General features: G+C 31.8%; 1 protein-coding gene across 3 annotated transcripts; it reads right to left on the reverse strand.

The window, feature by feature from the left end:
- Positions 1-2873: 2873 nt before the first annotated feature.
- Positions 2874-20709, reverse strand: LOC130614352 (RING finger protein 212B-like). 3 transcript variants are annotated; one of them, XM_057435774.1, is made up of 18 exons: positions 20584-20709; positions 18998-19124; positions 13559-13623; positions 13374-13457; positions 12319-12375; positions 11963-12009; positions 10568-10625; positions 10337-10371; positions 9691-9764; positions 9398-9473; positions 7909-8056; positions 7151-7226; positions 7028-7064; positions 6629-6685; positions 5684-5736; positions 4863-4942; positions 4454-4485; positions 2874-3972 (listed from the first exon to the last, which is right to left on the reverse strand). In XM_057435774.1, the coding sequence occupies exons 2-18, from the start codon at positions 19104-19106 to the stop codon at positions 3951-3953; spliced, it is 1110 nt and encodes a 369-aa protein (XP_057291757.1). In that variant the 5' UTR covers positions 19107-19124; positions 20584-20709; the 3' UTR covers positions 2874-3950. The 3 variants fall into 3 exon arrangements, with proteins under 3 accessions (XP_057291757.1, XP_057291759.1, XP_057291758.1); XM_057435776.1 differs by lacking the exons at positions 18998-19124; positions 20584-20709 and adding an exon at positions 16684-18175 and having other exon boundaries at positions 13374-13467; XM_057435775.1 differs by lacking the exons at positions 18998-19124; positions 20584-20709 and adding an exon at positions 16684-18173.
- Positions 20710-20833: the final 124 nt, after the last annotated feature.

Genomic DNA, 20833 nt, shown 5'->3' on the forward strand with positions numbered 1-20833 from the left:
ATCTAGGCACAGCCATGGGTTCTAAATGTGAACCCCCTTACTCGTGTATTTACATGGGCCACCATGAAAGTACTAAAATACTTCCCCTTACCACAGCTATTATGCTTTGGAAACGTTTTATCGATGACGTTTTTTCATATATACTGACACAGAAAAATGTCTACGAAAACCTTAATTCACTTCACCCCCATATCAAATTTACTTTTACCTATTCTAGGAATAAAATTAATTTTTTGGACACCTACATACATGTAGGAAAAGATCGAAAGCTTTATTCTAGTTTATACATCAAACCCACAGATACATTTAGCCTTCTCCACTAACAACTCCTTCCATCCAACATTTACGAAATCCTCCATTACATACTCCGAATCCCTTAAGATAAAGAATGCTTATTACCAAGGATGATATGCTCAAAAAAGCATTAAAAAATTTGGAATGGGTCCTTAAAAACCGAGGATACCCCAAAAAACTAATACAAGAAAACATGAATAAAACTAACAGACTTATCACAAAAGGATGTACTCTATCACGATACACTTAAAACAGATAATACGCAAAGATATCTAGTTTTCCTCACACACTATTCCAAGGACAATGCTACAATCAAAAAAATTATTAATAAACATTGGCATGTTATAGAGAATGACCAAGAACTCAATAAAATCTGGCCTGACTCTCCCATTATTGCAACTATGCGACATAAGGATTATCAATACTTGTCGGGGCAAGGGTTGTAAGCTCCTGACTGTAAGATTATCTGGGTCTCACTAGCAATCACAAACTCAAAATTTTCAAGATTTTTATTTATTATAACAAGGTTATTATTATTTCCTATAACACGAACCACCTACCAATCCCTTCGTATTTACATAACTAGTTATCATGCTAGAACAGATGGGTTACCATACCTTCTGTAAGGAACATCCCTCCCTCTCTCTCTTTTTAGGCCCCGCCCTACCAATCCCTTTGTATTTACATGACTAGTTATCATGCTAGAACAGATGGATTACCGTTGCTTGCCTCGGAGATATGGATCCCTCGACATGGGCACATACATCTTCGTTATCAATCGAACTAAAAATTGTGATGCAAAAAACCTACTGCCATGTGGGTAAAAATAAACAATGACGTAACAATAATGGCGAAATAAGTAATGACATAACAATAATGGCGGAACATTGTAAATTCAATCACCTACTGTTTTAAATTGACGTTTGTTTTGCTGGACCAGTATCAAATAAGTTGTTATGACGCTGGGTTAGAAAACAATACGAAACACCCATTACGAAACACCTGGGAAGCAGCGATATTGCGATTTTTTGTACTAAAACGACATGGGAACACAGCTAAGCTAATCGCAACCACTGTTGAAGTTTTACCGACGTAACCCACCGCAATACGAAAAAACAGTTTTAAAACTCCTGGGGAACAGCGATACTGCGATTTTTATACTAAAACGATATAAGTTCCACGTCTCCAGCACGGCCCCTCTGCCTTGTTTTACATTCGCTACTCACCAACTGTAAATTACAGGTGCCTTTCACCTACCAATTATATTTACCCATAAAATCACGTGACTTAGTCTTCTTTGGCAAATAGCCAGCACATTTGTTCCCTTTCCTTTTTCACCTCGCTAATAATCGCACGTGGTTTGTTATCAATCACTAACGAAATCTGTTCAGCATGGCCAACAAACAAATCGAGAAAGAATTATATAGAGGTAACTCTTTTGTTATAAACAGACCCTTCATAATGACCGACCGCTTACACCAGGTCGGGTTGTTTTGATTTTATAACGGATCAATTTTACTACCCGAGCAGAAAGCGGTATAAGAAACAAGGCCTGTGCGTCTGATGAAGCCCTTGTTTCTTAGGTCATCCTTTACCCACACAAAATCCTTTCTCTACATACGATACTTCGAATCCTCCACTATAGAGTAGGGACACCCAATCAAAAAACATGTCAATTACAGATAGAATTTGTTTTCATTAGAGTGGTTTTCGTTCTTGAGGAAATTTCACATTGACTGACGGAGATTTTAATTGGAGATGTCAACTGTATTTGCCAATTTCTGAGGTTTTGACATCAGATGGGGGCCCACTCCATCAGTAGGATATAACCGACCCTTTTCGACAAAAATTTGGTGGCTAAAAAACTTGATGGTTCATGTTTGGATAGTTCAATTCATGCTCTTGCTCATACTGAGGGTCTGTTTTGCTCTATTTTTTACGGTAGATCTACGTGATTCGCAGTCTAATATACGGGGTTTGAGCAACTGAGCGCTTTCTTTTTGGAACTTTCATTAATTCATTTTTTAATTTTGTACAATACTTTAGATGTTCTATTTGTGCGCATATTACGGAGAATGCGGTTAAATTATTTTTTGTTTTACTTCAGAACTAATTACTCTAGTATTTACGCTTTTTGTTAAATTCTTTAAATTACAAATATGAATAAAATTCTGCCTACATTTTCTTTTTTCAACGTTAATAAAATAAAATAAATTAAAAATAGAAATCGAGATAAAAATGATAGAGCCACCGGCGTAGAAATAAACTGACTCTTTTAAAAGTTTGCGAGTGTTCAGCAATTTACTGGAAAAAAAGACAAAAGTAAGAAAATATTTCTGAATTTTGGCTGGATTCATATTCACTTTACGCCCAGTCGCAAAAAGCACCGTGACTTTTGATCTACGCATGCGCATTAGCAGAATAATGCCGCTGACCTCGCGCTTTTGCATGCGCTGGAGCGATTTAAAAAAAAGTTGAACAGGCTCTACTTTTTGCGAGCTACATTTTGCGCTTCAGCTTAACAGCCAATCAAAAGGTAGAAATCTACATAAATTACGACAAAATTTTTAATTAGATCATTTCAAGATGGCTAGCAACATCTCGTTTGTGTTAAATTTTTGTCAAAGCCAAATGAATGTAGAGAATCAGAATATATATCAATCAAGTGAAGTAGATGAAAAACAAAATAACATTATTGAGTCTGTGGAGGCACAAAGAAACAACATTGTAAACAAACTTAAAAAGACTACTCGTGATCTGACAACATTAAATCCTCTAGCAAAACGTTGTATAGTCCTTTGATTCTTCTTTCTATGGAAAGTCGTCTCATCCACATGTTTTTCTTACGTATTATACAACGTTGTTTATTTCTACGCCATAAAAATATTGCTAGGACTACTTCCTCTCAAATTTTGCAGCAACAAATATCGTCTGTTTACATCAGCCATGTTTTGCAAAAAACACGTGAGCAAAAATCGCTAAATGGTAGCTAATGGTTCGGTATATGTGATAAAAGTCGCGGCGCACTTTACGACTGGGCGCAAAATGCAGCTGTATGGAAACCGGTCTTTCAAATATTCGTAAAATTTATTTAACTTCGCTGAGAATTTAACCGCTTGCAACGTGTTACAAAGTTTCATCAGAAACTGTATATAACGTAAGTGAAAGCTGTAAATGGCACAGTAGCAACAACAGGAACCTAATCACTTGAACCTCTCAAAACTTGAACGAACTCGTTAGCATCATTCAGTATTTTATAAATAATCTATATTATAATGCCCGTATACGTGTGTCCGTCCGTCCGTCCGTCTGTCTGTCACGCAAAATGGTAGCTTAGCTGCGACAAGCGAACCCGTGGATTTTTCCACGGGCTAACGACCAGTATTTATAAATTAGATTTAGTTAGATATATAACGGGCTATTATCGCGAGCCTTCAGGCTTGGCCGACGAAACAATTTTTTTGTAGAGTAAAGTGTTTTGTTCTTTAAAATATAGAATAAATAAATTTAACATTTTTAACTGATTTAAGGTATGTACAAAATAAACTTCTCATAACAGCTTGATTGATGAGTTTGTTTTAGAATCCATGTGTCTCACTAGCAGGATTCTTATGTAAAGTCTTGAACATGATATGAAAAAATTGATTATCGTCTTATTATTTGTTTGGTCCATTAGGTCTAAAAAAAATTATTTGGATAAGATTAGTAATATAGGAAGACAACATTTCTTAGGTCTTTCTTTGGTGGGCGCATGGGTGCAGTACAACATAAGCGAATGTTTAAACGTGACTTTTGATAGTATGAAAATGGCCTTTGTAAGATCACCGACGGCTCGCAGAATTTGTATCTTTCCCAGTCCGGATATTCAAAAGGGAAAAAGAAGCTCATGGAACAGGGTAGCTTATATATACCTCAAGAAAAATTGTCCTGTGAATTAATTTTTGAGAATTTCGTATGTATTTGTCAATTTCTAAAAAATCAGTTTTCGCAAAAATTGGTGAAAAGCTGGCTATTCGCGAAATTTGCGGATTCTTACGGCGTTCCAGCTGTACGACTGTTTTTGTCTGATATTCGATCGCATATACACGTGTTTTGATCGTCGAGGGTTAACGTACTTTTTGTGTGAGAATACGTGTGTGAATCCCAAAATGCATCATACCTGCTTAAAGTTGCTGACTTCGGATTCTGTAACTAAAAAATAAATATAGAAGATTTAACAAAATACAGCCTTTTTTAACTAATTCAAGTGAATCAGAAGTGGAAGTAATATTTATTTAGAACCCGATTGTAATTATAAGTGCTTAATAGGTGTTTACCCTAAACACGACTTGATTTGAAATTTATAATTAGCTATAATAAATATTCAATTTTTAAAATAAACGCCCTTTCTAACTAACGCTAGCCTTTATAAACGTTCACTCAATTGTCAAAGCAACTAAAATATTGGGAAACTCAAACTCATGTATTAATTGACAAAATTAAGGGGCAGTTATTTTAGCATGTGCGTTTATTTTAATTTTTACGGCAGTAAATAACAATTGTAAATTCGCGCTGAAACGCTTTAATACCTGTATCGGTCTGCGTTCATCTCCAGGTGTTCGAGATTGTTGACACATTTGCGGATGGACGGGTGACGCCACACTTCTTCCTGCAATATATTTTGTAGTTGGCAAACACAAATTATAAAATCAAAGTTATTAAACTGCCTAAAGTGATCAACACGAAATTTAAAAATCTTTATTTTCATTTTATTTGCTTTCCTTCCAACTCTATTTAGCCGGTAATCTACAACAAATATTTTTAAAAAGACTTAAAGAAAGGTCATCATAACAGAAGACTAAATTACATTTTGGGTCTAATAGTTTTTTGAAGTTTTGTGAAACAAAGTATGCTCAACGTTCAAATTCAGTACACATTGTAAGGGATTGAAGAGGTAAAATGGTTTTCATAAAAATATTTGTAAGATTTTTGTATAAAAAGACAAACAGGGCAATTGTTCGAAACAGGGCATTATTGGGAAAGCGAGATTTGTCTGTATTTTTTTTTAAAGTGACGCGAGGTGTTCAGGTTTGTTCGATGATAGTAAATTATGACCCCCATGAAAATAATTTTCAATATTTGTTGATAAAAGAAATTTCTGTCGGCAATGTGTGTGAAGCCAAACGAGTTAGCAAAAAGTAATTCGATTTATATTTTACCACTCTATGTCCAGAATATACCCAGCCTCACAGTTAAACACGTAATTATCACTTCGTGCTTTTCATAGTGAAAATGGAATCAGAATCTTCAGAATTGTACGCGCTACGAAGGGTAACGTCGTTATCAAAGAAACGCTAATTAAAAGCAATTTTACAGATTAATTTTAGCTTAAAAATTCTGTTTCACATACCATTCAAGTTTTGAGCAATTTTACTAGATGTGCTTTTCAAGTAAGTCAGCGAACTGAAATAAAAAAATTAAATAAATTAGAAATATACAAGAAGAAGATGTCTTTGAAATATTAACATCATTCTGCCGGGGAATGTTGAATAAAGAAAATCGCGAACAGTCTGAGTAGTAGCATCCCAAGAATCCAAGACATTTCGAATCATGCGAAATTTTTTCACAGATATTTTTGTAGGAGAGTTTTTTATGCTAATGAGACGGTGTGAAAAAGCAGGTTTTAATTCAACCCTACCACCAATTCGACTTCCCTCTTTACAAATTTCGCTTTAAAGTTAGTAAACATATTTTTGATATAAAATGAAAGTTTTGGCGGGAAACTTTCGAAATGGCTTCCAATTGTTTAAGACGTAGCAAAAAAGACAACAATTTTCGAAATTAAAAACACTGGAAGCACTGTGGAGGATTTCTATTCTGATTTTAAATTCTGAAAGATAATATGTATGCAACATTTTTATTACAATACACTAAAATAAGGGTGCTAAAATATTTTGGTGTAATTGGCTGTCTTTCAGGGTAATCTCGCCATCTGACCCACGTAAAGTATAAATCACAAAATCAGAAAAGTCACGAAGTTTTATTATCAATGAAAAACGATTTAAATGCGAACTGGGTAAAAACCTTATAGTACTTACAGTGTCGTGTAAAATAATACAATTATCAAATCATTATTTAATTTTGCGCATGAAAAAAAGTAGATTTTTCGCGAGAATTTATTTTCGCGAATCTAGAAAAAAAAATTTTCGAGGGAATTTGATTCCCAAAATTCTAGAATAATTTGCGAAACTCGCAAATTTCTCTTTTTGCGAAAATTTCTTTCCTTTAGGGTAGCAACATCGTTGTGTTGTGTTTCGTTAGTCGTTGTGTTTAGGTAAAAATGTTCGAAACAAACCGTGATTGTGGTGACGGCGATCGCATGTGTCTTTGACTTGAATTAGGCACATTGTTCCTGAAACCAAACTTTGAAAGCTTATTAAAACAACCTAGTAGAAGATGAAGTTTAAAATTTCCGCTCTTATCAGAATCTTAAAAAAATATTGTCAGCAAGAGCTTCCTTATTTCTTCCAAAACTGCGGCGACAAAATTAAACGATGGGGGAGAAAAAGTTCAGTCACAAGCTCATAGGTCGATTTTCTGATTGACAACATTTATAAGTTTTATATACAAACGGCTTTACGAGCATTTTAAAACTTAATAACCCCCGTAATAAAATTTTTGACAGCCTTCGCAGCTTGCAGACAAATACATGGATAGACGGACAGACAGAAATTCATACATATAGAGCGTTTACCTTGGAGACGAGCCTAGAGGCGAACAGCTTATTGGACCTGTCAACAAAAATTAAATTTTAATGTTTTCAAATTCTTATTTACTGTCCTTCTTCTAAATTAATCGGGTTTGTTTCCCCACTTACCTAATTTGCCGTTTATAGGCGGTGTTCTTAATGTAATTCTTCCAGGTGTGACCATCGGGTTAGTATTTCGTTGAATCTAAAAATGTGGAAAAAATTCTAATTTTTTTGTACTTTTAGACTTTGCAACAACAAATGCAAGTTTGTAAAACAATAATATTTGTAGACTTTATCTTTAACGGTCCTTCTCCATGGTGCATAAAAGAATGTGGATAAAATTTAAAACTATACAAAAACAAGCTGCGTTGTTGTGATGATATTAAAAAAATTCATAATATAGAAAGACTTTTGGGTAGTTAAACATCGTAAATGTGGAATGATAAACAATTAAAATGTCGTAGCTAGATGTGCATTCAGGTTATGTTTAGCTGAAAACTTTAAAATAAATATAGTCAAGATTTGTATACACTCCACATAATTAATCAAGGTTCCACCAACATTTAGAATTGTACACAACAATGAAAAGAAGGGTAAAAAAGTAGAGAAAGTTAAAAATTGACAATGAAAAAGGTGGTGTGCAAACGTGAACAAAAAAGCACCATTGGCGAAAACAGCGCGCGATCGACATTTGTAGACAGCGGCGATTTGCGTTGCATTGCGTTGTAAGAATTCTTATCTAAATGGTGTGAGTGAAGAAAGGAGAAAAAAAGGAAAAAAATAATCTAAAACAAAAAGCCACAAAAAAAATTATCCATAAAAATTTGTACAAATAAATTATTTCTTTGCATTTTATCACATCAGGAAAAGTATAAAATACCTACCATGGAAGTTTTATACGCATTCCGAAAAGAATGATGATTTCTGTTTGGACTAGCTTGATGTGAAGTGAGAGCTGGGCTTCTTCTGGTACTATTGGAAGGGCTCGCGTTTACTCTCATAGGACTTGGGTGTAACGATGCAGCAGGACTTCTAAAATTAAAAATGGCGGGTTAGCTTGCGATACTCCTTTTTAAATAATCTAGCTAACAGGCCAATCTAAACTGTGCCGTATATTACTTTGTGTGGTTGTTTTTTTGCGAATGTGTTTTCGCGCAACGTCTGAATTTAACCATAAAATAGTACTATAACCATACTTTAACCATTCTAGTTGTAAAGAATTGTACTTTTACCACATTGACCATTATGGTTTATCACAGATAAAAGATTTCAGTGTTTATCAAAAGAATAAACCAAAAAAATAATCTAATAAGATTAGCACCTAGTTAGTTACTAGTTAGTTACACTAGCATAACTAGTATAACTAACTAGCTGTTAAACTTATTAGATTTGATTAGCGTAAACAAAGCTTTAAATTCTATACTTTCTGAATAACATAATTTTTAGGCAAGATTTTTGAAGAAAAGACAAAAAGAGTACAAAACCGATAACTCAAAGTTCTAATAACTTAAAGTTTTTTGAATTCTCCTTGAATCATTCCATATGTCAAACCTCTAATAACTGGAACCTTACCTAAGTCGAACTAAGTCAGCGATTTCCTGGGCCAAAAAACCACCGATAAGTCCTTTGACATTCCCTAAGATTTCCTGTGCCACTTTCCTGATAACTATCTTAAGAGGATTAATTAATGCCGAATAAATTTATTTGGGGATTCATTTTTGCGAATAAGGTCCCCAGAAATATATTTCCGTTTTTTTGACATCTTAAATAAACACTTTATCGTGATTTTGTATATGGGCAGTTTTAAGGAATAATTTTTGGCAAGGAATAAAGAAATAACTTCTTCTTTTTGTTTTGAGAGATTTACTTTTGCAAACTTTGAAAAAGTCAAAAAATATCAATCAGTGAAGCAGCCTTGACCGTAGCACGAATAGAAATAAGTGTTAAGAAAACGAGCAGCAAGACATAAAAAAAACTACGTGTGGAAAAAGTTATTTCAAGCCTTGTTCTGTTTTTACATATTAATATTTGTACATGTCGACACTAGAGTGCAATATTGTTATTCTGCAAAAATCACATTTTTGGTTATAAAGGTAGTTATAAATTTGATAATAGGGTTTAATAGGCAAGGTTTTTTTTATTGTATATTATATAAAGAAGGATAGGGATTTTATTAAACAGATGTATGACTTTGTAAACAATCTGGCTTTAAGTTTTTCGACATAAGATATATTTCGAACCGAGATATATGTGATTTAGACGTTCTAAAGGCATAAAATGCGATAAAAACACTTGCTCTGATTCAGTTTAATGTTTACAAAAATGCACTGCAGGCTTTTAGATTTGATTGATCAATATGCAAAAAACAAATACCTGTAGTTCTGTTGCGAAGATCTGGGAGATTCGTTAAACTGACTATTAATGCTCATGAGAGAGTGGTTGGATAAACCTAAAAAAAATAAATTAATTCATTAATTCAAAAATTATTCCATAATTGTTTACATAATTTCCCATTACAATTTAGCTACAGAGACAGTGCCTGACCATTAAGAGATCAAAGTGCTGACATGTTGTCACAAAAATATATATTCAAACAAAAGTATTTATCTCTCATCCGTCACTTTACGAACGTGAAAAAGACTAATGAGGAGTAGTAAGAAACTCACTTCGTAATAAAGATGGCGTGATTGGATTTTGTGGTGTTTTTGGTGCTACTGGAGTTAGTGGGTTCGTGGATACACTGAATTTGAAAAAAAAGTAAATATAAAAATATAATTAGATAAAAAAATAAAGAAGATAATTTTGTGGAGAGGGGAGTTTAATGTTACCAAAGGGGTAATATAGTTAAGGGCTATATATTTAGGTAAAGAAATGTTAAAAATGAGGGACTGAAGAAATAAAACAAAAAATCTGTTTTCTCATTATTTCCTTCAATGCACACATAACACCAATCGACTGTAGGGTTCTAAGAGTTAGTACATTAAGGTCTAGTTACTCCAAATCCTTCTTCAGTACATAAAATGTTTTAATAAAGTTTCTGGTTATAATGCAATGAGAAAAAATCCAGTTATTCTTATATGCTTGACTGAAGGTAGGTCTATAAAACTTACGTTGCAAAACGTCCATGGTGTTATGAAGAAGTTAATGTCAGTAAAATTGGGTTAACACATTGCTAATGGGGCAAAGAAGAAAAAAATGATTCTTATTCCTATACACGACTATACTGGTTGCTATCAAAAAATGAAGAAAAAGAAACAGCCCTGAAATTAAAATTTGTGTTTTGCAAAGCTATAGATGCGTGAAAGTTTGTACCTGTCGCTATTAATCACATCTTTTGGTTGGTATCCCTAAAGAAAAAGATCGTCAGTCAGAATAAACAAATAAAAAACGCCTAATTATATTATGTTTTTCTTTATGTTTTCCTTAAAAACTGCTTTTAAAAACTTTCTTGTAAAAGGACAAAGAAAAACATATTCTTGGGATTAAATCTTTTCCGCATCTGAAATTTTTAGTATTATTAAAGGATACAGAGAAAATATTTACCTGTGACATTATAAATTTCTTCAGCTGCTCGTTCTCTTTAACAACATGCCGATATTTTCTATGAGAAAAGATAAAATATAGTTATTATTATATAAGACTAGCTGGGTGATCTGGCGTTGAAACCCAAGTTGAGAACTGGACAGTGTTGCATATACAGATGGAGCAGACAGCATGTTGCAAATTTTAGGGAAACGTCCACAGTAATATAGCGTTCCAGGTGTAATGTAATTTTAAGAAAATTTTTGCACAATTATTTTTTGTAAAAATTAATTTACAGTGGAAAGTTTTTATACAACATATCGCACATCTGTGTGTACTTGCAGAATGCTTTTTATAGAATAGCCATCTAGCAATGTCGTTTTAAATAAAATCACTGGCAATCACTACCCATACAATCACAGTGCATAATTTGGGTGCTTAATTATAATAGTCATGTCAAAGAAAAGAAAAAAACTCTAGATTTTTAATAACAACAAAACAAGAAGTAGACTATCGCAAAGAGGAAGTGAAATGATATTAACACTAAGCATGACAAACGAGATAATGAACCCTTAGCTTCACTTTTAACTGGGAGAGACTATAACTTGACAATTGACGATTGCTTAACCTGTTATTGTTCAGTTCTAGAGAAGAATGTTGTGAACAAAACTTGATTCAATTTTTGAAAACAGAATAAAGAACTAAAAAAGTTCCTTGCTTTTTCTTTGTAAAAACACAAATAATTTAAAATCATATAGAAAATAAAAATTTATATAACATCGTTTTCGAACGAGGAAAGACGATTTCATTATTATTTTCAGTTTTCTTCATTTAAATGACAATGTCACTTAAGGGTCTGTTATACGTAGTAAAATTTGCAATAGCAAACTTGTGCAAGTAAAATAAAGGCCAGGATTTGCATGCCCATTTTAAAGGGTACTTGCCATTACATAATTGTCATATCAGATTTACTATTGATTTACTTTGTTATATACTGTTTTCTTTTAATAACTAAGCATTCTTCTTTAATGTTTCATTTACTTTAATTTGACATTTTATTGGTTCGATTTTATGAGTGTTTATTCGCTATAGCAAAAGTCGATTTTTATAATCGCTTTAAATGAATCCGAACTTGCATAAGTTTTTGTACAAGCCCATCCACAATACATAATAGCAGTTGCTATTTGTTATGGCAGATTATGCTGCGTGTGACAAATCCTTTACGTCAATAAAAGCCAAGATGGATTGTACCCTTACTCTTATGTATAACAACACGTATCTCCAGAGAATAGTTACCGCCTGATATTGTTGGGAAGGCTAACATAGTCCAATGAAAATCTCTGGTCTATGAAGAGGCTTAAACTGATAATATTGCTTAAAAATCACTTTCTAAATCAATACAAACTGCCAACAAACCTGTCTAATTCTTTGGCTTGATTCAGCATATCTGCAGCTTTTGCTAACTAAAAATCAAAACTCGTGGCATACTTTCCATCTAGTGAAATACTAACATAACTATCTTTCAGTTACATCTCGCATAAACAAAATCAAGTGCAATGTTATGTTTATATACATTTTTTACTATCCTAGTAAATATACTGCATAACTGCAATTCTACTTCACACTGACGTTCATCCATCTGTGCATGGAACTCTTTTTTCAAGCCACTATTATTAAGAGATTTCTACATCGCGTTTACGGTTGTTAGGAAAATTATAATTATAATTTATTAAAAGAATGTAACAGGATTTCCAGGCAAAAAATCCGAATACCTGATGCTTACGGAACATTGCCAGTCTTTGTTTGTGGCCCTTCTGAAATTCAGCCACCTAAATACAGAATTGTAAGTACTAAAATGTTTATTTCATTTTTCTGTCAAAAAGATGGGTACTACATGTTTCTTGAGACAGACTTTAACTTCATTTTTATGCCTAAATTATGCTTTATTGTTTTACTCCCAAAAAAATAACACTAAATTCCCACACATTTTCAAACGCATTTTCTTTTGTTTTTTACCAATACACCCCTTCTTACCGTCTTTGAAGAAGTAGTCCAGTGAAAATTTCAATTTTTTTTAACCCTGTTAATCAGATGTAACATTAAAAAGTTTTTTTCAAAATTTGTGTTATATTTAGAAGTCATGAGTGCCTAAATTTGTTACAATCATGATGTCACTGGTGAAAGAAGTTACAAGTTTTTTAAGAGTAACAAAAATGTTGTAATGTATTTGAAAGTAATGTCATGGACCTAATATCCTTAAGCAACAATAACTCTTCAAACTGAATAAATATTCGTGTGAAGAGGATAAAGCATCAGCAGCAATGCAATGAAACATTTTTTCAAATTAAAACTTTTATAATAAAGCTGTTATTATAAATTCACAGATTGTCATTGCAATGATATGTTGCAAGTTCTGAATTTATATATTTCACCGATTTTTTTCTTATTATTTCTTGGATAGGAAACAGCCAAATTCTTTTGGCTTGGTGAAACACTAAGTTTGTGTTTAAAATGGATGGTCTTGGCTTGCATGAGTGTAAAGGGGATACTATGAAACACATATAAACCTAACTACAAAAAAAGCAATACACATAACACGTTTCACATTTTTTCTAACTTAGAAACCTATTTGACTGGAGGAAAAAGTCCAAAAATAAAAACTGAAAGGCACTCCAAAACATAGCAATCAGTAAAATTAAACGTTATATTTAGCTATTTAACTTTAAATAAATGAAGCTAAAATTGTAGAGGCAATCTCAAGTTTTCCAAGTTCTTTGCACAGACTGTATTAGAACTTCAAAAAGATTTAAGAAAAAAATTAACGTACTTGTTGCACTTGTTGTATCTGTTTAATCGCACCTTTACAAACATCCCTAATATCTGTGAAATATATCTGCACATCTGGTTTCATCTAAATGTAACTTTTAGTATTGTTGATACAAATTCTTCAAAATAAACGCATACAGGTTTCTCATACATTATAATTCTTCAAAAATTACAAAAACAAAATACCTGGTTTGTTAAGGGTATAGCACCAGAATAGATTTGACCACATGTCTTGCATTTCTTTTCAGTATCTGAAAATATGACGAAAAAAATTCTCAACAAAAAAATCTTTACAAAATCAAAGAAAGTGTTAGTAAGGTAAATTTTTAAAGGCACGGATGTTCTGACTACAGGGGCTAAAATTTGTTACTAAAATCTAAGTGCAGCAGTGTTATTTATAAGTTATTTATCTCACTTCTATCAGGTAGTGATTATGAAGTGAATTTCAATTTTAAAATGTCGTCACTTTTGGTGTATAGGCAGTAGATATACCATGATTCATGACTTTTATTAATCCAGTAATCCACTAAAAAGTTGACAAAAGGGCAATTGGTTTAGATGTAATGACTAATTTTAAGTTATGAAACAAAATTTCATAATAATCAAAATTATCATAAGTAAAAAGGTAATTATCTTTTTATAGGGTGCTCTACAGCAATCTAAGAGTATTAGTTTAACAAATATTTTTGTATTAGCCATATTCTCTGAGTTTTAGAATATAGGGGACGAAAAGAATTTATAAAGAAAGTTATCAACTTGTACCAACTAAATAAGGAGAAAATGTCAGATCAAATATTTGTTATCAAATTCCTTGGTCTACACATTGATTAAGCTTGATCTGGCACATTTTTATTCTATCAGCTTGCATCAACAGGTGATTACTCTGAAATAACGCACTTTAGTAGTGTAATTTCTCTAGAATTTTAGTTTTGAAGGATATGTTTTCCCTTTCGACAAATAAGCTGTTTTAAAGAAATAAGATTACTTGCTTCAATTTAACTAAAAACACCTGTTATCAAGGGCTTTGTATTACTATAATTATTATAATATTTCCAATACCATGAAAGTTTTTTATAATATTCACAAAATGTCTAGCATTTCATTTGTGATCTAAGTATCCTTTTGGTTTTATTAGAATGTAGAAACTACAGCCCATGGAGATACAAATATTTGAGACAATATTTTTGTCAAAATTATACTTTCACTACATTATTATTATTCAACTCAAGAGATTATGAAAAATTATGTGGCAAGGTAGCTAGGTTTTCTCACTTTTAACCGAATACAAAGTATATGCAGTTAATTATCACAGAGAAAAGGATAAACAGCAGCAAAATGTGTTTGCAATAAATGTGTCTTATGATTCCTACCAGTACCGAAAACAATGCCAGATTGCCACAATTTAGGTATGCTGGACAAAGGTACTATGAATAACATTAAAATAAGCATACTCATTGTCTCAATTACTTGACCATGCTTGACCACCAAACGTTTATGACAAGAAGAAAATACCTTTGACTTTAGAGCTGTTTAGCTAGCTTCTTATATATTAGTCAATTTCTCGTAAATGTTAAGAAATCTTGAATATCTCTGGAGTTTGTACTATTACCATCAAGATAACATTTACAATTTTTTTAATGTAAAATTTTCTGTCCTATTATCCTAACATCCATACAGCAAGCCCTTGTTAACAAGTTAAAAATAACAAAAAGCTGTCCGTCATTAACACTGGGACATATCCAGTTCTATAAAGTCATTCATTATGTAAACAGAATGTTTTTTGTTTTTAGATGTCCTTGCATGGAATGTGTAACAAGCAATATCGCAGCATAAGCAAAAAATTTTCCTGATAGAAATGTAAATCTACTAATGTATAGTTTGCAAGTAACCTCGTTGGTTTACTGAAATATAAACCAACTACTAAATAGTTTTTTGCAGTGTTAGAAAATAACACATATCTTAAAGGGATTTCTGCATATTAAAGACGATAAAAAGTTTTCATTAAGTCTTTTGCAATTTTTTGAAAATCTTTATTCGTTCTTGAGATATTTAGCTTCAAAGATTCCATCTGGTGCAATGACATCATCATTGATGCAATAGGTTAGTAAGCACAAACTTAATAATTTAAATATCTTGCAAACTTACAAAATATCAAAACTTTTAGCGGTGTGGACTTATGCTCTTGATAATGTGAAGTTTTGTAGCTTAAAAGTGATCTCATTTTTAATTACGAGTAGAAATGGAACACCAACATTTTTTGGAAAAGTACTTATGACATCATAAGTTTTCAGATTTTAAATATTTAAATATTTAATAAGGACTTGATAAACAACTTTTTATTCTACATATAAAAATATTATTTTCAATGCAGGAATCCCTTTAAAACTTACCCCCTTTAAAACAACTTCATCTCATAACAATCATATAACATTAGTATTTAATCTTTTTGCCTGATTTACCTTTATAAGAGAGTACTAAAATAAAAAAAATCCAAGGGTAAACAAGCTACTTCCATGCAAATCCAATCGCCATGTTGAAAAAGAGTACCTGTGTAAGGCAGTAAACATCAAAATATAGATGTCATCTAGCTGGTCGACAAAATGATTGAACTTTTGATAGGGGAATTATATATGAATTTTAATGATTACAAATTTCGTATATCTGTGCATGGGATGGAAGGAAGCTTTAAATTAAATTGAATTAATTTTTGCTCACTTGGCAAGTCTGAAAAAAAGAATGTGATTACATTTTATTTCACAAGTTAACCCTTAGGAGACATAAAATGAAATTTACATATATAATGTAAACTTTGTATCTTGTAATCAATATTTTGAGACTTTAGTTCTTAGAAATATACATTTAGTTCCTAGTTGTACCAGGAATTCCTTCCTTTTTGATTTTGTCTGAAAAACAATGCCTTTCTAGAAATCCCTTTGTTTTTGTTGTGCTAGGTATAGCTCAACAAAAACTATCTAAATTCTACTTTTCCTTTTTAAGTTTTACACCCACCTCACATTCACAAACTGAAATAACAATTAGAATGTTTTTTTTAGGTTATATCTAAGGCAAATTCTATATGACAGTAATTTGACTACACAAAAATAAAGGCATTCTACTTTACAGAAACTTCATTTCCTATATCTAAGTAAGTTTTCAAGAAAAAACCCTTGGCAAAAAATTATTGGGATATCTTTAGTCAAAATTTAGATTTACTATAGTAAAATTTGGTTATTAGTTTTGTAGTTTAATGTATCTCAGCAATAAGTATTCTTCAAGTGAAAAGGTTTACTATTTACAACAACGTCCCTTACATCATTTGAAATATACATAAATATATGTTAGAGGCCAGTAAGCTGCATGCAACTTCAATAAGAATTAAATTTTCAAAGATCTGAAAGTAAACGCTAGTTGCTACGCAAACAAACCCACAGTAAAGAAGGAGCAAAGTGAAATCAATTAAACTTTGTATCACGATTTCAAAATTTCATGATTAGGGATGACGTTTATGATCATTTCACCTTTAATACAAATTGAAAGTATTTTGATTAACTTGTAAATTTTCTCATTATTTATTAAAATCATTTGCAAATTGTACAAATAAAACAAGGTTAATAATTGATAAAATTTACAATTTCTGCACGCATGACATTTGTAAGCTTGAAAAGGAAACACATTTGAAACAATCAAGAACTAATATGAGCATATTAAAAAAAAAATTTAATCTCCAACATCTCTATCTCCAACACTCATTTTCTTATTATAAACTATGTACACATCTAGGAATGACAGTTCTTTATCATTAAGATGTTGGACGCAAGACTTAAAATTGCTAGTCTCAGTTCCACAAAAGCAGAACCATTCATAGACTCATGATAGAGTCCTCAATAGAACCTCTCCTTGCAAAACCAATACTTGTTGCCTGCTGTATTATGAGGACAGAGAAATTTATATCATCTGGGATCACTTTTTGATACAATATACAATAGTGAGATTTGTAATCATTTTTTTCTTTTTCTTTTTCACTTAGTGATAGTGGCCTAACATCTTTCTGATATTCCGGATGATGGATCTTTAGATAATCCTATAAGTTAGGCCAGTTTCAACCTAAAGCTACATGCAATCTTTCATTTAGTCTTTTAAAGTTACTTGGTAGGGGTAGTTATATGAAAAGTAACCACATATTTTTAGAACATTTTTAGAAAGAAAATATCTTGTGATTGGAGCAACTACAGAGTTTTTTTTTGAAATGTAAATAATTATGGGAATCTAGAAATTATGACTACAGCATTTTTAATTAATTTGTAATTTTAAAAAATAACAGGTATATGTAACATTCTGCTTTAAATATTTAAGTATACAGTACTGTGAAAAGGTTTGCTAACATCGTGTTCGTGTAACAAGCGTGGTGCACACGAACCACAATAAAATTGTGTTCTTTTTGTATAACAAACATTTAAACATTCTATCATAGCCACCACGCTAATATTATTAACACCACGAAGGATTGTGTGTCCCATGAATATTTTCGCGAGCTCCACGATTTTTATAGCCAGTATAATTTAATTTTTTTCTTTTTAAAAAAGTCTTTTATTAAAGTTAATTTGTTTGTTTCAGGTATTCCCTAGTTTAACAAAGCATATTTGTATTTTTTGCTTGGTGTATACTTTTTTGTCATGGACGCGATTGTATTTTTACGAAAGGTCATTTGGCTAAAAAAGTTAAATTTGTCTCTGGCGATAGAAATGTTTTTGAGGTCGCATTTTAAAAGTTTATAAACGAAAAGCGTTGATAGAAATGTTTTTTTAGATCGCATTTTAAAATCGCATTTTAAAAGTTTATAAACGAAAAGCGGAGATAGAAATGTTTTTTTAGGTTGCATTTTAAAAGTTTAAAAACGAAAAGCGGTGATAGAAATGTTTTTTTTAAATCGCATTTTAAAAGTTTATAAACGAAAAGCGGCGATAGAAATGTTTTTTTAGATCGCATTTTAAAATTTTATAAACGAAAAGCAGAGATAGAAACGTTTTTTAAGATTGCATTTTGATTCACGAACGATTAAAATCTATTATATAGCTAGCTTTATTACAACGAATTAAAAATAATTCATTTTTTTTGCTGTCGGTTTTTGATTTAATTGATAAACTAATACGGTCTTTGTTGTTTTACAATGGAGGCTATCTATCATGGACGCCACGGTATAATGTTTAATTTTTGTTCGTGTAGTCCATGAAATATGATTGTGAGGTCCACGTTTGTTAAAAAAATATGCATCGTGGGCTATCGTGGTTCGTGCATAACATGAATCACACACGAACCACGATGTTAACAAACCTTTTCACAGTACTGTATGATACAAGAGATGAATTATTATTGTTTAGCTGATCAAAAAAAAGAGACTTCTATTTGTGTGTGTTTTGGTTACAAGAGTATTCAAACTAACAAAAATTGATGAAGCAACTGTTTGATGACAATGACCCTAGCAATTGGTTGTACTACCTCATAGCAATATACTATACTGTTGTAGCAGGCACATCAACACAGTCACAGGGTACATAATGCAGTTATACTGAGAACAAGTACAAAATAAAAATAAATATAAAAAAAATAGTGTAAACAAAGGTTTACCTTTATTTAAGCAGGATTCACAAAATAAATGACCACAGCTGGTTAACCGAAACTGGCGTTTATTGTCCGTGGATAAAATAAAACAGGTATTGCAATGAATCCAATCCATTCAGATAATTTTTTGAACCTATAAAAGTACAGTGTAATTCCGTATAACTTTTAATACTTTATATTGTAAATAGATTTTCATGCAATTTATTATTATACATATATTATATATTATTATTAAAAAGCAGCCTTGCAATTAATATTTTTTGTGTTATTATTTTACATGTGATTATTCACTTAAAAAGTGACACACTTTTTATTTCTCATTAAAACCCAACAGAATTTATTATCAAAGTTTTTACATCATGAAAAACGGAACAAGTTTTAAAATCATGATGTCTTGTTTACAAACAGGACTTATTTCTAATCAGACATATAAATAATGAACTAGTTGATAAGGCCTGTGGAAAAATCTACTAAGCAGGAAAACAATAAAAAAAGAACTGTTATTTGAATTTTGATGACGTCAGCAAGGACTTATTAAAAGACAAAATTCTTTCAGAAATTTACTTACTCGTCGTCTCTATTGTGTAGTAGAACTTGAAACAATGATAAGAAAAAATGTATAGGGTCATGTGTATTGAAATATTTGGCACCCCTGAATTATTTGGCACCCCCTTGGGTTTCTGCTGATGGATAAATTGGGTATGAATGCATGAATTAAGTAGCACTTATCCAATTTTTATGAACTTCATCATTTGCAGAAGATCTTAAGGGGTGGCATATAATTCAGGTATGAAAGGCTGAATTGTGTGGCACCCCTCCCATATTGAGACATTAATATTGTCTGTTAACGCTTATGGGGTGACATAAGTCAGGTATGAATGCATGAATTATCTCCCACCACTTCCTAAATTGCAAAGACAAGCATCAGACAACACCTTTAGGGGTGCTGCCTAGTAGTAATCCAAGTAAGAATAAGAGAGAAATAACAGAGAAGTAGCTGGTTCTAAAAGACATACATTAAAACCCAAGGGGGTGCCGAATAATTCAGAAGTGCCAAATATTTCACTACATATGTGCTTTTCACGAATGATTAAAGGGATACAAGGGTTTAAAAAATTTGCTGATATCAGCAAAAATACATTTTTTTAAAAACAAATTGTATCTTGTTGCCTTTATCGTATAGATCTTGCATCGCTGATCGTAAAATGTCATCAGACATTATATCAATTTCCAGGTCCAGGAATAGGAATGTATTTACAGGGGGAAACGTCACACCCCCTAGTAGCAAGCCATTACCTGCCTATGTAGATTGAACAAACAAACACAAATTTCTGTCCCAGGCTTAAAAAAAAGTAAGCAGAATTTAGGTAGCGCCAAGGTAGAATTTTTAAAAAAGAACAATTATTGGACAAATAAACTAAAGTTCCGTTTTAGGACATCATGGTATAACTATAAACAACACAAAATGAAAACTATACGCGTTTTTGACGTTGACATGTGTTGTCATTCGCAACTTAAAAATTGTTCATAATTTCCCGCTAGGTCAAATCAAATTGTTTTGGTTGGGTTTTTGGGGCCGCTAATATACTGACCGTTTCTCTTCGTAAATTCACATCTTCAACTATTCGCAACCATTGATCCATACATAGAATTACAAATATTGTTAATATTATGAGCTTCGCTTTACTTTAAATTATAAAAAAAGAATAAAACGTGTGTTTTATTAATACAATAACCGAACCAGAATGGTCCTGATTTTATTTAACTTATTTATTTTTATTAGTTAGGGGGGGACCGTAAAGTTAAAATTTCTTTTTTCAACTTTCTTTATCACTACATATT

The sequence above is a fragment of the Hydractinia symbiolongicarpus genome, chromosome 11 (genome assembly GCF_029227915.1).
Source record: "Hydractinia symbiolongicarpus strain clone_291-10 chromosome 11, HSymV2.1, whole genome shotgun sequence".
Taxonomy (NCBI): domain Eukaryota; kingdom Metazoa; phylum Cnidaria; class Hydrozoa; order Anthoathecata; family Hydractiniidae; genus Hydractinia; species Hydractinia symbiolongicarpus.